The sequence below is a fragment of the Gopherus evgoodei genome, chromosome 1, assembly GCF_007399415.2.
Source record: "Gopherus evgoodei ecotype Sinaloan lineage chromosome 1, rGopEvg1_v1.p, whole genome shotgun sequence".
NCBI lineage: Eukaryota > Metazoa > Chordata > Testudines > Testudinidae > Gopherus > Gopherus evgoodei.
Genome location: NC_044322.1, coordinates 2,793,010 through 2,803,106, shown reverse-complemented (window position 1 = coordinate 2,803,106; position 10,097 = coordinate 2,793,010). Strand labels below are relative to the sequence as shown.

Here is a 10,097-nt window from a genome sequence, read left to right as displayed (position 1 = left end):
AGCATTGCACTGTGGGTAGCTATTCCGTAGCTATCCCATAGTTCCCGCAGTCTCCCCCGACCCTTAGAATTCTGGGTTGAGAGCCCAGTGGCTGATGGGGCAAAAATCGTTGTCGCGGGTGGTTCTGGGTAAATGTCGTCAGTCATTCCTTCCTCCGGGAAAGCAGCGGCGGACAATCATTTCGTGCCCTTTTTCCCTGGATTGCCCTGGCAGACGCCATAGCACGGCAACCATGGAGCCCGTTCAGCTTTTTTTTTTTTTTTTTACAGTCACCTTATGTGTACTGGATGCCGCGGACAGAGGCGATACTCCAGCGCTACATAGCAGCATTCATTTGCTTTTGCATGATAGCAGAGATGGTTACCAGTTGTTCTGTACCATCTGCTCCTGGTGTAAATTGGCAATGAGATGACAGTTATCTGTCCTTCTGTACTATCTGCTGCTATCATGGGTGCCCCTGGCTGAGATTGGCCGGGGGCGCAAAGGCAAAACTGGGAATGACTCCCAGAGTCAATCCCTCCTTTATGGTTTCTAAAAATAGAGTCAGTCCTGCCTAGAATATGGGGCAAGTGTACTAGAGAACCAGTGTATCAGAGAGCACAGCTGCTCCATGTCAGATTCCTCAGAAATGATGAGCTGCATGCCATTCATGGGGGGTGCCTCTGCAACAACCCCACCCGTTGCTTCCCTCCTTCCCCAACCTTCCTGGGCTACCGTGGCAGTGTCCCCCCCCAATTTATGTCATGAAGTTATAAAGAATGCAGGAATAAGAAACTATGACTTGTTAGTGAGGTAAAATGAGGAGGAGGCAGCCTCCCGGTGCTATGACAGTCCAGGCAGGACATTAATCGGTGGGGGAAGAGGAGCCCAGCATGCCGCTGCTATGATAGTCCAGGCAGGACAGAATCTTTTCTTTAGACAGGAAAGGGAGGGGGCTGATGGAGCTCAGCCCCCAGTTGCTATGATGAGGATGGTTACCAGCCGTTCTGTACCATCTACTGGGAATGACCGAGAATCATATCTATTTTCACCCAGGCGACTCCAGCCAGCTTCACCTGAAGCCAGCCAGGAGCACTCATGGGTTGATAACAAGGACGGTTACCAGTCCTACTGCACCATCTGCCACCGGGGAGGGGAGAGGAGCGGATACTGCTCTTCACTGCTGCAGCATTGCGTCTACCAGCAGCATTCAGTAGACATAGGGTGACATTGAAAGAAGTCAAGAAACGATTTCTTTCCCTTTTCTTTCACGTGGGGGGGGAGTAAATTGACGAGCTATTCCCTGAACCACGCCGGACAATGTGTTTGACCCTACAGGCATTAGGAGCTCAGCCAAGAAAGCAAATACTTTTCGGAGACTGCTGGGGACTGTGGGATAGCTGGAGTCCTCAGGACCCCCTCCCTCCCTCCATGAGCATCCGTTTGAGTCTCTGGCTTCCTGTTACGCTTGTCACGCAGCACTGTGTAGCCTGGAGATTTTTTTTCAAACGCTTTGGCATTTCGTCTTCTGTAACGGAGCTCTGATAGAACAGATTTGTTTCCCCATACAGGGATCAGATCCAGTATCTCCCGTACGGCCCATGCTGGAGCTCTTTTTGGATTTGGGACTGCATTGCCACCCGTGCTGATCAGAGCTCCACGCTGGGCAAACAGGAAATGAAAATCAAAATTTCGCGGGGCTTTTCCTGTTTACCTGGCCACTGCATCCGAGTTCAGACTGCTGTCCAGAGCGGTCACAGTGGTGCACTGTGGGATACCACCTGGAGGCCAATACCGTTGATTTGCAGCCACACTAACCCTAATCCGATATGGTAATACCGATTTTAGCGCTACTCCTCTTGTTGGAGAGGAGTACAGAAACTGATTTAAAGAATCCTTTATATCGATATAAAGGGCCTCGTAGAGTGGACGGGTACAGCGTTAAATCAGTTTAACGCTGCTAAAATTGGTTTAAACACGTAGTGTAGACCAAGCCTCTGAATCACCAGCTGTGAGTGGAGGGCAGCAGAGGGAAAGGGGAGCGGGGTCTTAAAGAGACATTCATCCATTGGATTTTCACACCGCAAGGTGGGAAACTGAGGCAAAGGACACTGCCCAAAGTGCTCTGGGGGTGGGGGTGTACTTATGGTTTACATGCTTTTGACTTGTTGTTGCAGTGGTGTTGCAGGGAGTTCCTTCTCCCTTTTAAGAACAGTTTTCTCTTGTTCCACACAGACTTGGTGCTTGTGAATCTGTGTGTAACTCAAGGGGCAGTATTACCTCTTCAGAGGCCCCCGGGGGCAGTGGTTAGTGTTCCCTGGTTACTGGGTGGGCCATCAGCCAGCCCTGTTTTGTATTGTAATGAGGAACCCCTAGATATTGGACCCAGCCCCTGTCCCTGCCCTCGCCCCCTGGCAGAAGGGTTACACTTACAGGCTATTTCTCCTTGTTGCCCCTAGTTATTCTGGAATGAAGAAAAACTGTGAGCCAGAGGCAGTTCTTGGCCCATGTGCTGGGCAGTTTAGCTGGAGTTTTAGCTTTGTTTATCTCAGTCAGCAAAGGCCATGGCTTAGAACCAAAATCTCTCCACTGTGTAAACAGATCTGGGCAGGGCGAAGGCATCTCCAGCTTGATTCGGCTTACGGGAACTGAATGCAGGTCAGCTGATCCCTTGCTAGATGAGTGGCTACATGTGCAGTGTTTGAACACCTGAGAGCTATATGTAGCCTACACGGCACTGGCTGTGCTCTGCTTTCTGGGATCTCCGGTCAAATATATGGAAATAACGAAGATAAACTGGGCTGAGTGTAGTGTTGTAACTTAGTTTCAGCTGTTTCCTGCAGGGAGGGAAAGGGCTTGGAAAAATGTTTTTCCCCCTAGAGTTCTTTCTTTGAAGAAGCCCCAGTGGGATCAGGGAATCAGCTGGACCCTTCAACATAAGACGTGTGGCTTGGGATTCTGCCTGCCGGGAACAGTGATCTGTTTGGGGAAATCAGGTACAGCCTCCTCTCTGCATGCTTGTGTTTGTTGTGAACAGTGCCCTGAGGCTGTCTCCTACGTAACTCTTGGAAGCTGCTTCCTTCCCTGTGATTTTTGGCCTTGGTACAAATGCCATCTGTTCCTGTCCGTGCACAGGCTCTGCATGCGTCTGGCGGTGGGTTGCTGGGACGCCGTCTGAAATTGAAACCATGCACAGTGTCCCTGGAGTGGAACGCTTCCCTTCTGCATGATTAATTTACATTCCGGGAAACCTCACTAAAATCTCTCACTTCCTGCATGATTCTAGACCTAAAGGCTGTCGGCTGAGAAATCCACGGTCTCTGCTGATGTGTCTGCCCTGTGAGCCCTAGACAGTGTCTCCATGCAAAGCTCCATTCCTTTATTTTCAGCCACGCCCTCTGGACTGTGACTGAGCCCTGCCTTGTCTAGCTGGCTCCTGTAGAAATTAGGGTTACTAAAAATATATCAGATAGTCAACAACCTGTCTTCAGGGCCAGGCTTCCTCTGCTTCAGGAATTCTGTCCTCCGAAACCTTGCCGTGCACACGGGATATCCTCACTGCGGGAGCTGTGTCGAACTGATGTGAGACGGTTGGCAGTTATGGGTGATGGCAGCATAGGTTCGTGGGGTCAGTTGCACCCACAGAAATCGTGGCACCAAAAGGGCAAAGCCAAGCAAACCTACACTTCTCCAAGCCCGCTGTGGAAAAGGAGGAGGCCTAGGGAGGGTGTGGAGAACAAGACTGCCATATTGGCTGAGCCTGGCTCCTTGCTCCATCATGATGGGGGGGTGCCGCACCAACCCCTGGGGGTGCTATGCCCTGAGTTAGGAGCGAGGCCTAGCCCTGCAGGACAGAGCCACCGCTGCAGAGTGAGTTTGGGGGGGGCTGGCTCCCCAAACATCCTTGTGCCCCCACAGGCCTGTCCTCCACACCAGGCTGGCATTAGGGTGCTGGTGCCAGGGTGGACAGTGGTACCCTCCCAGCAGATCAGCACAGTGCACCCATTGACTGGGAAGGCTACATCCCCCTGCGCGTAATGTCGAGATATGCCCAATGTTCACTGATCTGCCCATTGGATTTGCCTTCAGCCTCGCAGGTGAACTGGGAAATGAAGATGTTGAGGTCTGTGGTTCTCTCCTTGGCTTCTCTTTGGGCTCTCGCCTTGCTGGAAACTTCTCAGGTAACTGAATTCCTCCAGCTGAATTCTCTCCGCTGTCTTCCCGTAACCTGTCTCTGTCCCAGCAACTCAGGTACATGGAGTCTCAGAGGGTCACAGCCGGTGGGAGGAGAGAGGAGGGCCCATCTGTAGAGAGCCACCCCGTGACTGTGGCTGTTTGTTCACTGTGTAAGTATTAGTGCTGCTGTGTACAGGTGAGGAATATCCTGTGAGCTGTGGTGGAGTCCCGATGGAGATGAAATTTTGCTTTTAATCAGCCTCCATGATGTGGCTGCCAGTCAGTAGAACACACCCCTCGGATGGGAAGGCACTCTAAGTACTAGAATGCTTTGCTCCAGACTCCAAAACACGAGAAAAATCATTTCCCTCATTTCACACAGGGAAAGTGGGGCAGAGAGAGGGGATGTGACTTTCTAACATGGGATGAACACCCAGCTCTCCTGAGTTCTAGTCCAGTTCTCTAGCCAGTGAGCCATGGTGATGCCTGCAGAACTATTTGGTTGTCCAGTTGGAGCCCAGTGTCACTGAAGAACAGTTCCCTCCATTGGGTAATATTGTGCCCAGGAGCTATGGGGCAGGAGCATTGCTGGCTGCATGGCTCAGCATGAGAACTACTCTGCCACTGCAGGGCAGGATGGCTGAGAGGTGAGCTGCCAGTCAGACCTGGCTACCTCCAACCACCCTCTTAGCAACCTGTTTCGTCTCCCTCCAGGTGAGATGCCAGCAGTCTGTGCAGCTGGGAATGGCACCCGACTCCTTCGATGACCAATACACCGGCTGCACTGAAGAAATGGAAACAGATATTGCACCTCGCCTGCTAGAGGAGGAAAAAGCCAGACACCCGCTGCTGGGCTCGATGTGGGGAAACCTATCGGCTGTTTGGGCAATTAAGAAGAAAAGGCTTTCTGTGCCCGAAGGCTTTAGGGATGAACATGGCATAGCCATCCTGGTCTACACTGATTCCTCCAAGCCACTGTACTGGAAGTTGAACAAGGCAGTGAGAGAGGCTGGGGTCTCCCGAGATAACTACATGAGCAATTTCCACTTCAAAGCTCTTCATTACTATCTGACGAGAGCCCTGCAGCTCTTACGGGCTGACTGTGGCCACCTGTTCAGACACCAGCTGTTCCGGGGAGTCCGATCCATCCGCTTCGAGCCCAGCGGGGCAGGTGTGTTCCGGTTTGGACAGTTCACCTCTTCCTCGCTGGACGTGGCTTTAGCTCGGAGTTATGGCAACGCCACGTTCTTCACCCTGCACTCCTGCTTCGGGGTCCACATCGAGTCATTCTCCGCCATCCCTGCCGAGCGAGAAGTGCTGATCCCCATGAACGAAGTGTTCAACGTCTCCAGCTTCTCCCGGGAGGGGAACCGCAGCGTCTTCCTCCTGCACAGCATGAACCAGACCTGCAGCCATTACAACTGCGCCTACCTTGGGGGTGAGAGCTGGCTTGCGTTGGAACGGGAGCAAGCCAGGCTCAGCCCCCTTGGAACGGGGACAATCCAATTGCAAAGGAAGCCTTTAAATGGGTGGCTCAGATGTGACCCACATCTTAGGTTCATCTAATTTATTTCCTAAGGGTGAAGTTCGGTCCTGTGCGTTGGGCCGGCACCAAGCCCTCAGCACCGCTTCAGTCCCATATAAGCCCATTATTGCTATTCAGTGCTCATCCCTAAAGCCATAGGGCTTACATGGGAATTAAGTCATGTCCTCGGCCTTTTGCTGGATCCTTTGCCCAGGGGGCTTCACCCCAGGTGGGCAAGGGTTGCAGACTTGGGCCCCCAGTAAGGAAGCTGAGAAGCCTACGGAAGCTTGGAAGGGTAATTTTTTACTTCCTTTTAAATCGTTTTTAAGGCTCCCTAACACAAGCGGTAGGCGCCCTGCCCCTTAGCATCACCCCAGCAGCGTTAAACAGTCCTTCAGACAGGAGCCCAGCCCAGCCACCAAGAATATCTCCTTCCCTCCCCCTCGTCATTTGCCCAGTCCATGGACAAACCCAAGTTATTGGCCTGGATGCAGGAGTGGCTGGGTCACATCCGCTGGCCTGTGCTACGTGGGTCAGACTGGTGATCCAACAGTCGCTCCTGGCCGGGGAATCTATGGCTCATGCCAGGGACACTGCCTGAAACCTCTCCAAATAGCTACTGAACAGCTGCCCCCAGTTTGGGTTTATGATGTCCTTGGAACACAAGGATCTCAATGTTCCCCAAAGCCCCAGGCCTAGGCAGCTTGGAGACTCAACAGTGCAGTCCAGCAGCAGCATAATCCCCACGGGCGTAATTTATGGATAATTTTACTTCTTTGGTTTTAGTTTTCCGTGCCTCTCTAGCTCCTGCATGTTAATTTCCAATTCTCTTTTCTTTCCCTTGCTTGGCATGCAATGAAATATAGTTTTTAAATTTGCCCTGAGATTGTCTTAAAGCTGGTGGGTGGATTGTAACGCTGATCTTTAACCACGCCAGTCTTTGCACAGCTGGGCCATTCTCTCCTATGGATCCTTTTGATGCAATGCGTAACCATGCATTTCTGCAGGCCAAGTTGTCTTCCTACTTGAGAGTTAAAGTTGATTGTGGGGGCCTCATTCTGACTTTGTTTACGCTGCTGCAACTCAAGTGACATCAGTTCCCGAAACTGGTGGTAGTGAGATCAGAATTAGCCTCATGAGTCAAAATCTTTTTTTGCTTCTCCTGGTTAGAGACAGTCTCCTCATTGGAAGAGAACTGGGGCATTCTCAGTTTCCTTGCATTCAGCTTAGTGCTAGTTTGGGGGATTGCACTCTGTTCTTCTCTCCCTACAAATGCATAATCAGATATGAGGCCAAGGCCCTAGGAATAAGGGACCAAACCCCAACCACGGTCAAAGCACAGACTCTACACAAGTCAGGGTACGGGTGTGCAAAGCCTACCTGTGTACTCTCTGAGCTTCCTGCAGTCTCTGTACAGGGCCAGCTTCCCTTGGGCCATGTTGGAGCAGCCTGAGGGTTGCTGTCATTTACCCCAAGGGGCTGAAAACACAGCAGAGGAGCAGCAAGATGCAGCTCTGTCCTGGCTGCACCCCCTTTTTCTTGCTACGCCAGCAGTGGGGAGGGGGAGTGACAGAGCAAAGCAGGAGCTCGCATGCTACCAGAGGACCGCCCCCCCTTTGCCCCTCTTGGGGCTGGATATGCTGGCTTTAGGGCCACCTTCTGCAGTGCACAGCAACCGCACCACGCTGGAAAATCTGGGCAAGGAGTCTGAGAGAGCATCTTCCCTCTAGCCTTTGTTCAGATATGCCTGGCCTGATTCTGAGTGCTTATTAGCTGCTGTTCATATTGCCTACCTGTTAGCCCCAGGCATGGCCCAGGGCCTCTGGTGTAGGTGCTGGACAAACACGTTCCCTGCCCCCAGGGAGCTTACAGATGGAAAGAGACAGGCAGAGGAGCCCAAGGAAACAATGAGACAGTGCGGTCAGTGGGATCAAGCAGGGGCTCAGCGCCCCAGCAGCCAAGCAGAGCTCTGGTTCTTTGCAGCCGTCATGGCAAGAGAGAGTTTTAAGGAGGAATTTGAAGCAGGATGATGGGGTCGTTTTCTGGGCGTTGAGGGGAAGCTCCTCTCAGTCGTGAAGGGAGCAGGGGAGAAAGCAGGAAGGGGCTGGTTTGAAAATGTAACGACGGAGGCTGGGTTCATGGGCTAACCAGAGAGGGGAGCTGACACCTCCCTAGTGAATGAGAGGTGATGGGTCGACCATGACAGGCCTTCAAAGCGAAGACAAGCAGCTGGTGTCTGATGGGATGGAGATTCCACTGAGGAGTCACTCCTGATTCACACAGGTGTAAATGAGAGCAGAATGGGGCCCACAGGTACATAACCCACTTCAGTTCTCTGACACAACGTCCCTCTCTCCAGCAGGACTCTTCCCTGAGTCGAATCTTTACAATGCAGTTTCTGGCGACATCTACTGGCAGCCCTGAGCATTGCATTAGAACAATACAATCGTTTGAATCATAGAATATCAGGGTTGGAAGGGACCTCAGGATATCATCTAGTCCCATCCCCTGCTCAAAGCAGGACCAACCCCAACTAAATCATCCCAGCCAGGGCTTTGTCAAACCGGGCCTTAAAAATCTCTAAGGAAGGAGATTCCACCACCTCCCTAGGTAACCCATTCCAGTGCTTCACCAGCCTCCTAGTGAAATAGTGTTTCCTAATATCCAGCCTAAACCTCCCCCACTGCAACTTGAGACCATTGCTCCTTGTTTGCCCACTGTTACATTGTCCCAGCTGAGGCATGGTACCAGCTGGAAAGACAGACCCTTGGCTTTCTTGATTGTTGTGACCCTCTTGCTGTCCCTGTGATCAGGGCTGGAACAAGTAATCCTTCCCTCCCCTTTTTCTAGATCTACTCTGGAGTGCTGGTAGGCCCTTGCCACCTGTCTGTGTTGTGTGGAGAAACTCCTGCTTGTATAGATTTCATGGGAGTTGCTCAGCAGGGCTGTTCTGATACCTTCTCTGAACTAGGGACATGGAATCCCCTAGAGATCTAGCACCTATTATAGGCCAACCTCAGGCATAAGTACCACATTTTTAAATGCATTTGGGTGCTTTAAAATGCAGATAAGCAGCTTGTGGGATTTTCAAATGTGGCTGGCACCTTTGAAAATCCCACGAGGTGCTTAGCTGCATTTTTAGGCATCTCAATACCTTTAAAAATCTAGACCTAAATGCAAACATCTCAGCTGGGTCTAGCTTCCTGTCATGTGAGTTTGAACCAATTCCAACCAAGATGCAAAGCTGACATTTGTCCATGCCGGTCTTGGAAAATTTCCTCCTGGAGGAGACAGCTGTTTAACGGAAGTCTCTATTTGTGTTTTAGGAGAGAAGTCTCCAGAATGTGTTGACAACACAGGTAAGAATTCTCCTTTCCACTCTGATCTCTGGTAGACCCAGGGAGAGGCCAGATGCTTTTAGTTTGATACATTACTTGAAACATCTGACAGTGGACCACAAATTAAATATGAGTCAGCAAGTGATGCAGGTGCAAAAAAAGCTAATATCCTTCTGGCGTCTATTCTCAGGAGTGCCATATGTAATACAAGGCAGGTAATGGTCCTGCTAAGTTGGCAATGGTGAGGCCCCAGCTGGAGTACTGTATCCAATTCTGGACATCACACTTTGGGGAAGATGTGAACCAATTGCAAAGAGTCCAGGGGAGAGCAACAAAAATGATCGAAGGTTTAGAAAACCTGAGCTGGGAGGAAAAGTTAAAAAAACTGGGCACGTTTAGTCTTCAGAAAAGAGGACTGAGGGGGACCTGGTAACAGTCTTCAGATATGTTAAGGGATGTTATAGAGAACGGTGATCCATTGTTCTCCAGGTCCACTTCAGTCAGGACAAGAAGCAATGGGCTTAATCTGCAGCAAGGGAGATTCAGGTTACATATGAGGAAAAACTTTCTAACTCTCAAGGTAGTTAAGCTCTGCAGTAGGCTTCCAAGGGAGGTTGTGGAATCCCCTCACTGGAGGTTTTCAAGAACAGGTTGGACAAACACCTGTTGGGCTGGTTGATTTACTTGGCCCTGAAGGGCTCCCTTCAAGCCTGACATTTCTATGATTTCTTCATACTTGATAAGCTTAGCAGCACCTAGGTAAATAAGCAGCCTGGTTTTTAGAGGTGCTGAGCGTCCTTAGCATCCATTGGGTCACCACTCAGTGTGAATTTAGGTACTTAATATTCTCCTGGCCTCTGGAAGGTTATCCAATGCACTAGCTCACGTATTTTCTTTCCTTAGTTGCAGGAAGGAGTGTCAGGGTGTCCAGCAACATGAGCCCTGTGTTCGTTGGTGGAATTGTCCTGGTCAATATTGCTGCTCCGAAACTCTTTGCCAATTTCAAACTCATCTTGACTTTGTAAACAACAAATTAAAAAAAAAGTCTCATAAAAATAAATGGAGGTGGGGTCCTTTAC

General features: G+C 50.7%; 1 protein-coding gene across 6 annotated transcripts; it reads left to right on the top strand.

Moving 5' to 3' along the window:
• Positions 1 to 1,984: 1,984 nt before the first annotated feature.
• LOC115648433 (ecto-ADP-ribosyltransferase 5-like) lies at positions 1,985 to 10,097 on the top strand. 6 transcript variants are annotated; one of them, XM_030556083.1, is made up of 5 exons: positions 1,985 to 2,975; positions 4,223 to 4,325; positions 4,870 to 5,593; positions 9,007 to 9,039; positions 9,922 to 10,097. In XM_030556083.1, the coding sequence occupies exons 3-5, from the start codon at positions 4,900 to 4,902 to the stop codon at positions 10,041 to 10,043; spliced, it is 849 nt and encodes a 282-aa protein (XP_030411943.1). In that variant the 5' UTR covers positions 1,985 to 2,975; positions 4,223 to 4,325; positions 4,870 to 4,899; the 3' UTR covers positions 10,044 to 10,097. The 6 variants fall into 6 exon arrangements, with proteins under 6 accessions (XP_030411943.1, XP_030411919.1, XP_030411954.1 ...); XM_030556059.1 differs by lacking the exon at positions 4,223 to 4,325 and adding an exon at positions 4,069 to 4,160; XM_030556067.1 differs by lacking the exons at positions 1,985 to 2,975; positions 4,223 to 4,325 and adding exons at positions 2,982 to 3,561; positions 4,069 to 4,160.